This window comes from Vulpes lagopus, chromosome 2, assembly GCF_018345385.1.
Source record: "Vulpes lagopus strain Blue_001 chromosome 2, ASM1834538v1, whole genome shotgun sequence".
NCBI lineage: Eukaryota > Metazoa > Chordata > Mammalia > Carnivora > Canidae > Vulpes > Vulpes lagopus.
This window is the reverse complement of record NC_054825.1, coordinates 14,932,592-14,949,558: the sequence shown is the minus strand read 5'-3', so window position 1 is coordinate 14,949,558 and position 16,967 is coordinate 14,932,592. Positions and strand designations below refer to the sequence as shown.

At 34.9% G+C, this 16,967-nt stretch overlaps 1 protein-coding gene across 2 annotated transcripts in view; it reads left to right on the top strand.

Moving 5' to 3' along the window:
* The window catches only part of ATRNL1 (attractin like 1), a 760,501-nt gene that overhangs the window by 466,990 nt on the left and 276,544 nt on the right, over positions 1-16,967 (top strand). Inside the window, exon 27 of one of the 2 annotated variants that reach the window (XM_041742631.1) lies at positions 11,709-11,890. The exons of the other annotated variant lie outside the window; for it this stretch is intronic. Coding sequence (XP_041598565.1) covers positions 11,709-11,759 — 51 coding nt within the window. The 3' untranslated portion in view covers positions 11,760-11,890. Of the gene's footprint in view, positions 1-11,708; positions 11,891-16,967 lie in introns of those variants that run through there. 2 annotated transcript variants of the gene reach the window in all.

Below are 16,967 nucleotides of genomic sequence, written 5' to 3'. Positions count from 1 at the left end.
ACTTCTATGAATATAAACATTAAATTAGATATCATAAATTACTACTCTTATAAAGTTATGAAACCAAAACTAAAAAGTCTTTAAAAATTTAAACAAAATGAATACCCCAAATTAAAAATTCTGATGAAGAAATTAAAGTCTTTCTATACTACTTCCCCCTGTCACAATTTGTCCGTTCCTCAGGATTTGAATACAATGCTACCGCTTCCAAGAAGTCTTTCTTTGTTTCTTTTTTTAATTGAAGAATAGTTGACATACAATATTATATTAGCTTCACATACAATAAGTCTTTCTTAATCATTCTGAATATAATTAAATGATCCCACTCCCCTAAACCCCTATAAAAATCACACATCTTTCTTTTACATACTTACCAAATGGTATGTTAATTATACTTTATAAAATAAAATATTTTGTGTGTATATCATTACCCTACCCAATTGTATATTCCTTGAGAACAAATACATCTTATCTCTCACACCATAATGCTTTTTCACTTACTTATTCTTTATTATAAAACTAATACAATTTCATTTTTGAAATTTTAGAAAATATAACTGCTTAAAAGGGAAATCTTAATCACCTATAGGTCCAGAGACAGCCACTACTAAAATTTTAGAGCATATCTTTTTATTCTTTTATTCTAATTGTCACAAAATGAATTAATAACTTAAGAGTTTTTAGTAAGGGTTAGTATGTAAGGATATGTATGTATGTGTATATATATATCCTTTTATACATTCAACCAATGTTTTTGGTGATCCTACTAAATATCAGAGTTTTTTAACTAACGAAATTTAGGGTCATGCTATGAGTATGATTTACTATTTTGTTATTTGTATTTATCATTATATTATCAGCACTTCCCCATATAATTAAATATTTCAAGATATGTATTTTATGATTATATGCAATTATAGATAAGTATCAAGTTCTCTATTTTAATTACTATGCAATTATGGATATATTATAACCTCATTCTATTTTTATATACATTTGTCTTATGTAGATTAGTATCTTATCCATAAATATTTCTTGAATAAATAACTTGAGTTATATTTTAAGGTTATGTGTCTGTGTAAGGATTTATATGTTTGCTTATATTGTTTTCATCATTCAGTCAATACTTTTGGAGATCTGATTGGGTCAAACATTGAGTAATGTCTGGCAAAACAGAATTAAATATAATTTCTGTACGACAGGGGCACTTAGATATTTTAGAGAGAAAGACAAAGGAGCTGACGACAATTACAGTGCTATTAACAACAAATCCAGGTTAAGTCCACCTTGCTTCCTGACTTGCATAAGACTATTAAAATAAACACTCAAAACTGAGACAATTAAAACTAAAGGGTACAGAACCCACAACAGGACACATCACAGCTCACCATATAGCTCATTACTTTCTTTCTCCTTCCAACCTAGAGATCCAGCTCTGTGTCCTAGGCATAAAAACCTTTTTGTGATGAAGCCACAAAGATTTATGAACAAGCTGTTTTTGAACTAATATCAGATGCCTTATTTCCTATTAACACTTTCTTCCCCATTTCAAATGCCCTTGATTTTAGTTTATCTTACAGGGACCTAGAAATTAATTTGTAGTTTCTCTCATGCATATTAATCATTATGTGATCACATCTGAGATATTTACTAATTTTAATTAATAAAAATTAACACAAGACACAACTTCTAAGCAATAAAGGGTATTAAGAGATTGAAACTCTCAAATCATTTAAAACCTACTACGAATATGGAATGGTATATGTAATAAGTACAGTGATTCATTGATTCTAACACTTTTTTTTTTTTTTTGCTGCTTATTATATACCAAGCTTTGAGCTAGGTCCTAGATATATAGCAATGAGCAATAGACACGTTTCCTACCCTCATAGAAGTTATATTCCAGTGGATGATAGAAGTGTACACAAGATAACAAATTTTCATTTATAGCTTAGTTTTTCAATTTGTAATGCATTTTTCTTAGTTAAAATGTATAAACAGAGTTTGTTTATAAAAACATCTTTTTTACCATAATTTTTATTGAAATATAATTAACTCACAATATTGTATTAGTTTCAAGTATACAACATATTAATTCAACAATTCTATACATTAGTCAGTGCTCCCTACCATGTATCTACATACATTATCACAATATTATTAACTATATTCTCTGTCATATTTTCCAAATTTAAATCATTCACATTGAATAAAAGTTGTAGTACTAGAGACTCACTAGAATTTAACTATTCCTGGAAAAATGTATATCAAGAATCAAGTTGAAAAGCATGTGACATTCATTTTTTTACCCTAGAATGAGACCTGGAGCACTCTTGGCCCCATTCATATCTTAAGAATCCCAGAAGCAGAAGCTATTCTAGTGATTGGTGTCATGCAAAGGCTCCTGGACTACAATCCCAGACAGGCATGGAAGTCTCAGTGACAGCAGCATTTTCTAGAAAACAGTGATTGAGGAAATGGAATTGTAGGAGAGGCCATTTATATGCACTACTGATTTTTAAGTCAAGTATAGTTTTATTAAGATCAAGAACTATATGCAGCTAAGTTCTAGCTAAAGTAAAAGTAAACCAAATGAATATAACCAGCACTAACATTTGTGACAGACTTTATTTTCCAGTAATAGCCACCATATCTCCTAGCTCACATGCCCTTCTACAGTGTGACCTTGCTACTCTCATATCAGCAGTGGAATCATTCTTCTCTCCTTGAATGTGGACTGGCCTTAGCAATTCACTTATAACCATTAGACAACAGTAGAAGTGATGCTTCTTCCTTGGTGTCCTGGTCTCTTGGAACACTTGCTGTGTGGATGCTTCTTTTTGGATGCTTCCTTTTGGGAAGAGCTATGGTGTTAAAAGTTAGGCCACATGAAGAGGTCACATGCAGGCATTCCAGTTGACACACCCACTTGAGCCCAGTTCCATGTCATTCCAACCTAGAACCAGGTACCTGTGAGTGAAATTCTCTATGTGTAAAGAAGAAAGCAAAGTGATATTTGGTGACCAGAATGATACATGTGACAGAGAGTAATATTCACCAAATATTCCATGTGTTCTCTCAAATGCCTCAGGCCACTTGCAATTAATTAGGGACAAGTGATTAAACCTGAAAAAACAGGCTGTGAGCAGCAATGATAAATGTCACTTCCTGGCTATAGCAGACATGATCAATGATGTATTAGCTGATATTTAGATATACTGAATCCTTAGGTTATTTTTGGAGTAGAAACACCAAACTATTCTTGAATAATATACTTTCTTCATTTCTCATTATTCCATTTTATTTAATCACTTATTCTTTCCACTTACTGAACTCCTACTGTGTGCCAGACAAGTGCTGGAAATACAGAGATGCATAAGACATAGTTCTTGTTTTCAAGGAGCTTAGAGTCTTATGGTGAACTTTTTCTAAATGCTTTAATTGCTTACTTGCCACTTACACATTTTCTTCAGAAGAAATATCTGAAAGTCTAAATTATTCAACCTGGAATGCAAGGGCTTTCCAATATGACCTTAACTTATCATACCTGTATTATTTTCTGTTAACACATTACAACCACACAAGAAATCACATTTTCCTGAAAAATGGCCTCTTTTTATAGACTTTTAAGATTTTGCATATGCTGTTAATTTTGCCTAAGACCATCTAAATTACCTCTATTTATAAAAATTGAACCCACTCTTTATAAACTAATTCAAATACTACATCTCCATGACATATTTCCTGACCACCTCACTAAATGTGATACATTTTCCTCTGAAACCTCAGTGACAATTTGAGCACATTTCTTTGTACTCTGGCCCCACTACACGATAGTGTATCCTTGAGAACAGGACCACTTATCTATTTCTGTATCCTATATGTCACTTAGAATGAAATCTTCCACACAGTGAGTATTCAGCAGATATTTATTGATGTGAACTGAGTTGAACACAGCAACTTGATTTCACCTGCATCATTTGTTCATGAACGCATCATGAATCGTGAATCTTACAAGTCTAAGAGAAAATGTGATATAATACGAGCATACAAATGGAATTCCAGGTACTGTGCCTCAACATTATTGTTATAAAAAGAGGATTGCCATGTTAAAACTTACCAAATGAAGAAAGAGAAAAAGACTTGAAATGTCAACATGCTTTAATAACACCAATATCCTGGGGCACCTTGTGGCTCAGTGTTTGAGAGTCTCCCTTTGCCTCAGGTCATGATCCTGGGATCTTGGGATCAAGTCCCACATTACTCTCCCTGTGGGGAGCCTGCTTTTCCCTCTGCCTATGTCTCTGCCTCTCTCATGAGTGAATCAATAAAATCTTTTAAGAAATAACACTGTAATCCTATAAAATATAATATCCATAAACCTAAACTTATTATATAAATCTGACCATTTATTTAATGATTTAATATTAATAAATGAATGCTTTCAAATCATCACATTTCGCCTCTAAGTACAGATATTTGTAGAGTGACAAAAAAGATATGCTTAGCTACATAGATGATCTATTCTGGCTTCAAAATGCAATTAAACTTGGAAATTAAACTATGTTAACGTTTGGCATGAACCAACAGTGTTCCTAAGTTTCAGACTGAAAGTCTTATTCTATGTCCATATTGGACCATATTATTTACTTGCTTCAGCCAAACAGACTATTTAAGAGATTCTATTTTGCCTTATGTTCTTGTTCCTCTGGAAATACACAGTAATGAGGGTACTTTTAACAGATGCTCCTCTAGACATATTAACTTCCAATGTTTACTGTTCATTTTACTCACAACCGCTATTTTTATTGCAGCAAACAAGAGTGGTAAAATGCAGAAGGTCAAATGATTTCTATTCCAGTACCTATAGTGATTATACACCTGGCCAAATGTCATTAATTAGGCTGTGCTAGCTCACACTTATTGAGTGCTCACTATCTGCCAGTCAGCCTCGTAAATGCTTTACATACATTATTCAATTTAATTCTCATAAAAACCTCATGAGGTAGGTTATTGTTATCACCGTCTTATAGATGAAAAAACTCTGGCACGAAGAAGCTAAATAACTTGCCCAAGGTTGAAAAGCTAGCAAACTTATAAACAGTGTGTTAGGATCCCGGTATCTCAGACTGTCTATCACCAGAGCTAGCACCCTTGGCAATGTTCTAAGCAAGGAAGGAAATTCTAAACCCTAAGTAGTTGTTCCTGTATAACTTGGGGCAAAAATTTGCAAATCAGTCTTTCTGGGAAGAAAATGCAATTGCCATTTCATTGGTTGTTAACTAGTAACAACAAGTTCACAGAGTATTTAATTAGTTTCCTAAGGATAATTGTTAACTTAGATGAAATTTACTGTGACATATGAAGCCATCCACAGTGACAATAAGGAAAGGTTGTTGTGATATACTGGTGTTACAAAAACTACAGAAATCAAGTTTTCCAAGTAATCATGGCTGGAACCAAAAACTGTTTCAAAGACATTGTACATTTTGTTAGAGTAGAACACAGGTTAATCTATTAAAGATATAGTAAAAAAAAAATATTTCTGTAGAAATAAATGTTAATTGAGCAATAGCTTGGCTTAATAGTTTATACAAATTTTAGTAGAATTATTTGTCAGTTAACTAAATAATCCTTTTTTGGCAACTTCACATACAGACAAGGATGATATATATGGTAGATTAATTATATATGATCTAGAGAGAGTAATGAGATCTCTGTCTCTATCTCTAGCTCATCCATATTTTTACCTATTTATAATTCAATAAGTATGAAGATGAGAACACAACCCTGATTGTTCCAACTTATGATGTGCCAGTTTATATCATGTCAAATATATTTTTTAAAGGAAAGGTGTTATGATGTGTCAGTGTTCATCCTTCAGTTGTAACAAATGTATCACTCTGGTGGGGGATATTGATAATGGAAGAAGGTATATATGTTTGGAGAAAGAGAATATATGGGAAATCTTTGTACCATCCCCTCAACTTTTCTATGAAACTTTAGGATCAAATAAATAAAGTCTTCAAAAAAAAAAAAAAAAGCAAAATAAACTACACTTTTATAGTCAATTAACAAACTCTTTAAAATAAGGCAAAATAAGCTGGCACTTTCTTTTTAAAGATTTTATTTATTCATGAGAGACACATGCAGAGAGAGAGAGAGACAGAGACATAGGCAGAGGGAGAAGCAGCCTCCATGCAGGGAGCCTAACGCAGGACTCTATCCCGGATCTCCAGTATCATGCCCTGGGCCAAAGGCAGCGCTAAACCCCTGAGCCACCCAGGCTGCCCAGCTGACACTTTTATAGTCAATTAATCTTTAATAAAGGAAAACAAGAATATATAATGGGAAAAGAGTCTCTTTAACAAATGATGTTGTGAAAACTGGGCAGCTACATGCTTAAGAATGAAACTGGACTACTTTCTTATGTCATAGACAAAAATAAACCAAAATGGATTAAAGATCTAAATGTGAGAACTAAAACCATAAAATCCCTAGAAGAAAACATAGACAATAATCTCTTTCACATCAAAAATAGAAGCATTTTCCTACATATTTCCTTCAGCAAGGGAGAGAAAAAAAAATTAAACTATTGGGGCTATACCAAAATAAAACACTTTGGCACAATGAAAGAAACCATCAAGAAAATAAAATAACCACCTACTGAATAGAAGAAGAAATTCACAAATGATGTTCCAATAAAGGATTAGCATCCAAAGTATATAAAGAACATACACAACCCAACACTAAAAACCAAATAATTAAATTAAAAAATGAGCAGAGGACCTAAGTAGACATTTTCCTGAACAAATTATATAGGTGGCCAACAGACACATGAAAAGATGCTGAACATCTGGGAAATGCAAGTCAATACCACAATGAGCTATCACCTCACATCTGTCAGAATGGTTATAATCAGGGATCCCTGGGTGGCGCAGCAGTTTGGCGCCTGCCTTTGGCCCACGGCGCGATCCTGGAGACCCGAGATCGAATCCCACATCGGGCTCCCAGTGCATGGAGCCTGCTTCTCCCTCTGCCTGTGTTTCTGCCTCTCTCTCTCTCTCTCTTTCTCTCTCTCTCTCATAAATAAATAAAAATTTAAAAAATTAAAAAAAAAGAATGGTTATAATCAAAAAGACAAGAAATAATAAGTGTTGGTGAGGATGTCAAGAAAAAAGAACCTCATGCACTGTTAGTGGGAATGCAGGCTGGCACAGTCATTGTGGAAAACAGTATGGAGTTTCCTAAGAATTAAAAATTGAAATACAGTATGATCCAATCATTCCACTGCTGGGTAGTTACTCAAAGTAAATCCAAACACTAATTCAAAAAGATATATGCACTCCTATGTTTATTGCAGCATTATATACAATATCCAATATATGGAAGCCAAATGTCCATCCACAGATGAATGGATAAAGAAGGGGTCCTGTATATACACACACGTGCGCAAGTGCACTCAAATATTACCCATAAAAAAGGATGAAGTCTTGCTATTTGCAACATGGATGGACCTAGAGAGTATAATGCTAAGTGAAATAAGTCAATCAGAGAAAAAAAAATACCATATGATTTCACTCATAGGTGGAATTTAAGACACAAAACAAACAGATAAAAGACAAACAAAAAACCCAGATGTTTAAATATAGAGAACACACTGGTGTTGGCCTCCCCTCTGGCAACAGCCAAAGGTAAATGGGGGCGGGGTAGGTGAAATAGGTACAGAGGATTAAGAGTATCCTTATGATGAGCACTGAGTAATGTTTAGAATTGTTGGATGGAACTGGAGGGTGTTATGCTGAGTGAAATAAGTTAATCAGAGAAGGACAAACATTATATAGTCTCATTCATTTGGGGAATATAAAAAATAGTGAAAGAGAATAGAGGGGAAAGGAGAGAAAATGAGTGGGAAATCTCAGAGAGGGAGACAGATAATGAGAGACTCCTAACTCTGGAAAACGAACAAAGGGTGGTGGAAAGGGAGGTGGGCAGGGGGTGGGGATGACTGAGTGACGGACACTGATGGGGGCACTTGATGGGATGAGTACTGGGTGTTATGCTATATGTTGGCAAATTGAACTCCAATAAAAAAAATTTAAAAAAAAGATCAGGCCAAGAGTGAAAGCAACTACTTACATAGAGATGCCCTGTACGTGATTTTCGTTTACAGAGAAGCAAATCCGAGCATCATGTAACTTGCCATCTTTGTGGACCACTCTTAGAAATCAGTATCATGGCCAGGGCCAGTATCTGGTGGAGATTTCAACTACTGTGCCAAGTTCTCAGCTACTTTGAATAGTAATATTGGGGATGGGGATATTAGGGAAGAGAGGAGATTGAATAATCTAACCATGGACAAAGAGAATAAAAACAAAGTCCTAGGATATAAGAGATTTTATCCTTGGACTAAGGAAAAAACAACAGACCCAAGAGAAGTCAAGAGAGATAGCTCAGCAATGGTATGAGAATAGAGGTCAAGTGGGAATGATGGTATGAGAATAGAATCTCACACAGTGTATGCAAATAGAGGTCAAGTGGGAAATGACCATCAGTACAAACAGTGGGAGAGGGAATAAGGACACTCTTGTGAACCAGAGGAAAATAGAAGGAAAGGTAGTAGGCATATATATGACTTCTGCATCTATATTTAATGCCTAACTCACTTGAAAATAGTCCAAATGCCCTCAGAAAGACCTATAAATATACAATAATTAGATCAATTCTGATTCTTTGGGAAAACCCAGTGAGCAAAGGTACTCCTATTACTGGACAGACTTTGGACATTGGAAGTCATAATTTCTATGTGGGCTTTTAAGGAAAGCACTTCACTAGATATGAATAAACATATTTTTGTGTTTTTTTTAATTTTAATGTATTAGTCCCTTAGACATTCTTTCTACTGAATAGTCTTTTCTGTATCATGCACATTGGAAACTAGTTTTCCATTAGATATTTAACTTTTACTACTCTAATTAACAAGGAATTAATTAAATGGATATGGTGAAAAAACAAGTGGAATGATCACTAACAATAGTCTATTAATTCCATCTTTTATCAACAATGGATGTGAATCAATATAGGGTAAGTCAGTCTCTTTCTTCCCATAAAGTCCTGTCTGGATTCATAAAATAGAAACTTTCACCAACATGTCCACCTTCTTGAGGAACTTCCATCAACAACTCCACCCTCTTGCTCCTCTGGAAGAGAGGAGAAGCAACTTACCTAACTGTTGAAATTGGGGTATAACGCACAGCTCATGCAGAACTTTGGCTGAGTCTTGAGGACCAACATGAGATTCTAAAAATGGAAAAGTTATGGATCTTGCTGAATATCACTAAGCGTTCCTATTACTCAGCAGGGAAGAAATGTGAAAAAGATATGAAAGTGACAGTTATTGAGGAAAACAGAAATATTTGTGTTTGGAACATGTTTATGCTCCAATAAGGTAAATTTCTGTTAGCATTTTTCTTTTTAATCTGAAATGGTATATGTTATACATTAATCTCCAACTTAATTTTTTTTCATGTAATAATATATCATTGGAACCCTTGCAGTTCACTAAATATAAATCTGGTTTCTTCTTTTTAATTTTGCTATAAGAGTTTGTGGTAAAGATTATTATTATTTGGGGATCCCTGGGTGGCGCAGTGGTTTAGCACCTGCCTTTAGCCCAGGGCGCGATCCTGGAGCCCCGAGATCGAATCCCACGTCGGGCTCCCGGTGCATGGAGCCTGCTTCTCCCTCTGCCTATGTCTCTGCCTCTCTCTCTCTCTCTCTCTGTGACTATCATAAATAAATAAAAATTTTAAAAAAAGATTTAAAAATAAAAAAAAGATTATTATTATTTATCCAACTATTCTCCTATTAATGTTCATTCAGGTTGTTTCCAGCTTGTTCTTTTTTGCCCGTGCAAATAACATTAAATAAATATCTTTTTTTTCTTTACAAATAAAGAATTGTTGAATCATCATATTTTATACCTGAAACTAGTGTAACTGTATATTAATTATGCTTGAATAAAAATAATGTAATTGACCCTGAACAACATGAGTTTGAATGAACTGTGTGGGTCCACTTATATGCAGATTTTTTATGGTACTATGGATGTATTTTCTCTTCTTTATGATTTTAATAACTGTTTTCTCTAAATTACTTTATTGTAAGAATATAGTATATATACATAAAACATACAAAAATATGTGTTGATCAACTATTTATGTTATTGATAAGGCTTCCTGTCAGCATCAGTCTATTAGTCTATTAGAAGTTGAAGGAGTCAAAAGGTATTCGTGGATTTTTGAGTGTTTAGGAGATTTGTATCCCTAATCCCTGCATTGTTCAAGGGTCAAGAATAGTACTCTAGGCAGCCATCACTAATTGATTAGATATAGTACAGGATAGCAAACCTATTTGCCATCCCTGACCCAGAATGCAGCTCCATTAGAGTCCTTTCCGCTCTGTGCTATAACTATGTGGTTGCTTCTATTATTCCACTGCTGTAGTTACTTGCTTTTGTATCTGGCTGCCTTACTAGCATATATAAGCCTCCGTGAGAATTGATCATGCTCTATTTATCTTCATTTTCTCAATATCCATCATAGTGTCTTACATATAGCAGGCATGTGGATAATGTCTGTTGAATCTACATGTATGCATAAGTAGATAAAAGAAAATAAGTTGATAAAGGATAATCAATATGCATAATTAGTCTCATGGCATAAATGTTAAAAAGTTAAGTATAGAGGATACAAGGGACTTAGGGTCTGGTCAAGGATAAAGATATGATCACAAGGTGGCAGCAACACATACAAGCTTTATTTGGGTTATGCTTTGACAAGTTTGCATATAGGTAGAAGTCCCTCAAGATAGGAGACTGTCTAAAATCTACCATGTGGGGGCCACTACCAGATGGGGAAGATGACCAGGAAACTCCTAGGAGAAAAGGAGGAAATAGAGGGAGCCTACAAGTCTAAGTGATGTTGCTCAGCAGCACCTAGGGGATTCTCTGGGTCAGACCTCCAAAGGGCATCAGTGGCTTAGGTTCTTTACAGCCTGACATTTATTAGTAGCTTGAGGCTAGCAGATGTGTAGTGTAGTTTCATGTGGTATACAAAATAGGCGAGCTCTAACCGACTAAGAATATCTGCTTATTTGGGCTCTGGTTAAAATTGGATGTGTTAAATTTTGAGTTTGGGGCTGGTGGGCCTTTGGGCTATGGGTCTCATCCTTCTGTGAAGAAATAATCAACCTAGTAGCTAATATACAGAGAGCATCTTTGGCTTATTTGTGTAACAGTAAATAACCATGATATAAAATATCATAAGGGAGGTGGGTGGGAGATGAGTGAAACAGATAAAGAGGATTAAGAGGCACTCCATAATCAATAGATAACAGTACAAGAGAGACAGGGTAAGCAGAGTAAACACTCCCATCCAAGGATGTGAGGAATGTCAGACAAGCAGCTGGTTACCTGTCCGTAAGCCTTCTGAAAACTCACAGTGACTTTGAGGGTGAGGAATCCTGGCTGGCTGTTGCTCCTCAGACCCTAGATGGAATCTCAGGAAGGTACTTCCTGTACCTGAAATAGAGGTTATCAAATATCCCTTAGGGCTGTGAAGCTTTTTCTTCTTACTCCCTGCTCAAAGAAAGTTGGAAGTCTCAGTGCAATTTTAAGTCTTGAACAGTAATATTTTTTTTTATTACAGGTTTGGCAGTACAACTCTCTCAGAAACTCATGGGGCTTCTTCTCTATTTGATTACAGTGAGTTCCATGTACCAGTTACCCTGCCCACAGTTTTTGTAGAGACATAATTCTCAGATCTGCTACATTGCCTTTTTCTTTTTTCTTTCCTCATGCCTCACTTTCTAGACTTAATCAGGGCTGAATTGAGGCTCTCTGACTTTTGTGAAAAGTCAAAGTTTTCCATCAGATCTTTGCTCTGAGTCAGTTTATCCAGCTGAAATATTTTAGAGTGCATCACCCCAAGCTAAAATTTGTCTGAAGTATCATAATCAACTCAACAGTTTTTAAAATGAGCATAAGCTATATCTTTAATGTAATCTTTGACGCGAGATTAAATTTTATGGGCATTTATCACTCAAAGACTTTCTCAGCTCTATTTCTTACTCTTTAGGGTCTATAGCGGTTAGTTTTCCAATATTGCAAGACTTTAGATTTTTGGACTCTCTATTCCTTTTTATGTCTCTTTGCAAACTAATTCTTTACTGGTTAAAAGTCTTTTCTTAGTATCATGCCAAATGTAAGTCAACATATTCTACTAATGGTGTTTTCCAATTTCTTCCCTTATCTTAAACTTACTAGGTATGTGATTTATTTTCCAATTTATTAAAGGAAATACTTAACCAAATGTTCTTCCACCAGATAACATGTATTGCTACCTGTTCAATTTCCAATATCAGTTTTCTCATAACCTGACTACTAATCAATGCCACATAGTTTAGATTTTTGTTACAGCAGTGTCCTACCCTGGTACAATTTCTGAATTTGGCAAGATAGGCTTTGTAATACTGTGATAATAGATTAACCTTGAAATCACAAGCTATAGCAAAGGCTTATTTCTCAAACCTGTAACATGTCTAATAGTGATCAGCAAGGGTCTCTCTTCCACGTAGTAACTCAGAGACCTAGGCTAACAAATCAACCTCTAGTTTCTCACTGGTCAATCAAAGCAGATGTAACAAGTGTATGGAGAATTTCCATTTTTGCTTTGGCCCAGAATAGATGTCAGTTCCATTCACAACTCATTAGACAGAATTAGTTGCATGGCCCTGCCTAATTGCAAGATGTCTAGGAAACATAAGGAGTCATAAGAAATATTTGATAAGCATTGCAGTTTCACCTACAAAGAAAAAATATTAAAGTATATAAAGTTATGAAAAATATAGATAAATTAAAGAATCTATGTATTTGCCAAATTTGTAGCTTCAGAGCTACTAGGAATTTTCTCTGTAGCCTTGGAATGTATTTTCAGATAAATAAAACTATGTTTCTTTCAGTTAATAATACACTTATTAAACTCTTTAAGGATGATATGGGCAAAAATTATAGAGTAGGTTCAAAAAAGAGATGTGTTCAAAATAGCTCTGTCTATAAAGTGTAAATCGTAGGAAACAAATGGCGTTTGAAGTGTATCCTTCAAAAGGCAAACATGTGAATACCATACTCTCCAACAAGCAGACCCTTAGGTAGACTAGAAAGTTCAGTTGTCTGAGCAAGTATAGCACTTTTTGTGTGTGTTTCAGAAGAAATGATTTACACTTACAATATATCTAGATTTGAAGTCAGACATGGTTCTGACTCACTATTATGTCTATTAATGATGAGCCTTTGTAAATTACCAAAATGTACATGACATACCTCTTTCCAACATGTAATGAGATTCTACAAGTACTACCAAAAGGATTATGATGAATCCTTACATATGATATTGAAGTATTTACTATATAGCTGTCAATGTCAATTAATAAGATTACTAAAGAGACTAGATATGTTTGGTCCTTTATGCCATTTGTTAGTTATAGGCTTAGACCTAAAGTTAACAGATTAAAATTAATACAAAATAAATACTGGAAAACTATAATAATATAATGTTATTCATTAAAGTATCACACTAAGGATTTTTGCATGCATTATCTCAGTTATTTCCATAATAATCCTATGAGGTAGTGAAACGATGGCAGTAAGGTTCCCCAACTGATCCAAGATCACACAAGTAGCAGAACTGGTATCCAAACCAAGCAGTTTGACTCTAGGGGCCATATCCTCAATTACTGCTGTCCACTGCCAACCCCATTGTATGATAGGAAGTGTTTGTACTGCATCACTGAATTGAATCATCTTGAGAATTTGTGTTGTTAGATTTCAATTCAATGGTCACCATGTCATAGTTGGCTAAGGGGAAGTTTTCAGGTTGCAGAGATCTTATTTTTACTCTTTTCGCCTGCCCTCCCTGTTACCCATTTAATATATTTACCCAAGTGAATGTACCTTTAAAAAATACTTTTATGTTATTTTAATATACCTCTCCACCCACCACCCTTTTGAGAACCTTGCTCTAGTTTATATGAGCAACTCTTTTTTCCAGTGTAAGGGTAAAAGTGATATTTAAAATATTTCTGATCTCAGGAAGGCTTATCATAAATTGATCGTGAAATGTAATATAATGGTGAAGACTAAAGGACTCATGATCAAAGTGTGAACTTTGCATGCAGCCTTTCATTGTCACAATATTTTTTAGGCTGCCTAAGACTCTGTGTCTAACACTGGTTCTTACTCCAGCTGTGAGAATAAAAGTCTCTTGGGCATTGCTTTCTGTTCACTTTGATAGCTAGATGGATAAATTAAATATGGAGTAGCTGTACAACTTAATCACTGTGTAAATGTAGGCAAGTTAGTTTATGATTCTGCGTCTTTGTTTCCTAATGTGTTAAATAGAAAAATAATAATATGTACTTCATGTGTTGTTGTGAGAATCAAAAGTTACTTGCAAACTGGTTAGAAATGTACCTATTACATACTAAGCACTCAATGAATAATAATAGACGTAGTGGTGAAAATTACTGTTATGTAAGACGAGCTAACTAATTCACTACCTTTATGTTCTTATGCCTCCACCAGTGGAAATCTCCCACCGACAGAACAAAACAGTTGGCAGCTTTAGACTTCTAAGTCACACTGTTTCTTAAAAGAATCTATAAAATAAGAATTAGGTTTTTCTTAAATACCACAATAGAGGCACTATTAGAATAGAGTTTAAAAGCACAGAATCTGGAAGGAGAGTACTAGTTGTTTTCTCATAGGGTTATCATCAGGTACATATGAGCATCACTTAAGTGTCTGTAAAATCAACGAACAAAATTTTAAACATACTTTACAAACACGTATTATTCCATGTGGAAATATTTTTTTTTCTGTTAGGTGTGTCCTGGGTGACACAATTGGTTAAGCATCCAACTCTTGGTTTCAGCTCAGGTTGTGATCTCAGCCCTGAGATCAGGCCCCAAGTGGGCTCTGCACTCAGCACAGTGTCTGCTTGGGATTCTCTCTCCCTCTTTTTCTGCCCCTGTCTCTGGCTCATGCTCACTGTCTCTATCTGTAAAAATAAATGAATAAATCTAAAAATATATTTTTTTATTATTTCATGGAATTCTGACCAACAGTGGTGCAAACATACTTAACTTTAGATTTGACTCTGAAGACAAAGCAAAAAGCAAGACAATCATTTATAGAATTATCATAAAAAGAAAGAACCTTTCCTTGTCTCAGATTTATAGTCACTTGGCCTCTTTGAGACTCAACTTCATTATATATAAGGAAATTATTATTTCTAATACCTATGCCTACAGTTTTTGTGAAGATCCTCTGACAATGAATATGAATGTGCTTTCTGTATTGAAAGGAACCTTACAAGGAAGCAAGATACATGGGAGGAGAAAGGAGCTAGCAATTTCTGCATGCCTAATATGTTAAACACTTTGTAACATATTTACCTTACAATAACCCCACTAATTAGGTCACTTACCAATAAAAATATTCAACTAAGATTTTGTAATGAATATGTGGTAGGGCTAGAAAACTTCATTCAGATTTATTTCTCATATCCAGAGAATACAAGTAATTGAAATTCAGATGAGTCCACAGAGAATTGTAGAACCTAGTAAGCAAGTTCCGAGGTTGAAATTTGTATAAGCAGCAGTATTCTGAAAAGACTTACTATAGATTTCAAAAACACTGATAAAACATATAACATAGAAATAGCACATAAATAAGTCCTGCCCAAGAAAATTTTATTGGCCACTCTGTCTTAGCCCAATTAGATTCTGAAAGAGTTGGGCAGCCTCGGTGGCTCAGCGTTTTAGCGCCGCCTTCAGCCCAGGGCGTGATCCTGGAGACCCAGGATTGAGTCCCATGTCCGGCTCCCTGCATGGAGCCTGCTTCTCTCTCTCTCTCTCTCTCTGTGTCTCTCATGAATAAATATATTAAAAATCTTTAAAAGAAAGATTCTGGGGATCCCTGGGTGGCGCAGCGGTTTGGCGCCTGCCTTTGGCCCAGGGCGCGATCCTGGAGAGCCGGGATCGAATCCCACGTCGGGCTCCCGGTGCATGGAGCCTGCTTCTCCCTCTGCCTGTGTCTCTGCCTCTCTCTCTTTCTCTCTCTGTGACTATCATAAATAAATAAAATGTTTAAAAAAAAAAAAAAAAAGAAAGATTCTGAGAGAGTTAACCAGATATTTGATACACACTCTTTGTCTAATAATGTGTTAAGAGCTATTCTAGGAATAATATTAATATGCTGTTCACAATAGTTGTTAACATTAAATATCTTATTGTTAATCTATATTAGTATGTTGTAGTTAAATTGAATGGAAAGGGTTTTTGTTTTGTTTTTTAGAATCCTGGTAATTGCTGTAAAACATACTTTTTATTGGCTGAAGTGTTTTAATTTAAACTTCCTACTGTTTGGCAATATATTAATACATTGTATTAAATTGAATGGAAAGAGTTTTTGTTTTGTTTTTTAGAAACCTGATTAATTGCTGTAAAACATACTTTTATTGGCTAAAGAGTTTTAATTTAAACTTCCTACTGCTTGGCAATATTTCTTTAGTATATATTTTACAGAATATTTATGTACTAGGGACACCTGGGTGGTTCAGTGGTTGAGCGTCTGCCTCAGGGTGTGATCCTGGAGTCCTGGGATCGAGTCCCACATCGGGCTCCCTGCATGGAGCCTGCTTCTCCCTCTGCCTGTGTCTCTCATGAATAAATAAATAAAATCTTTAAAAAAAAAAGAATATTTATATACTAAGTAAGACCTTTCTAAGACAATAATTTATCTTGGGCCCTCCAAAATCAGTGTGTTTTAAGGATGTGCTACAACTTGAATATGAAGCATAGCAGGGACCATTTTTCCAATTTTCTAGTGACTCACTGTGAAGATTTTG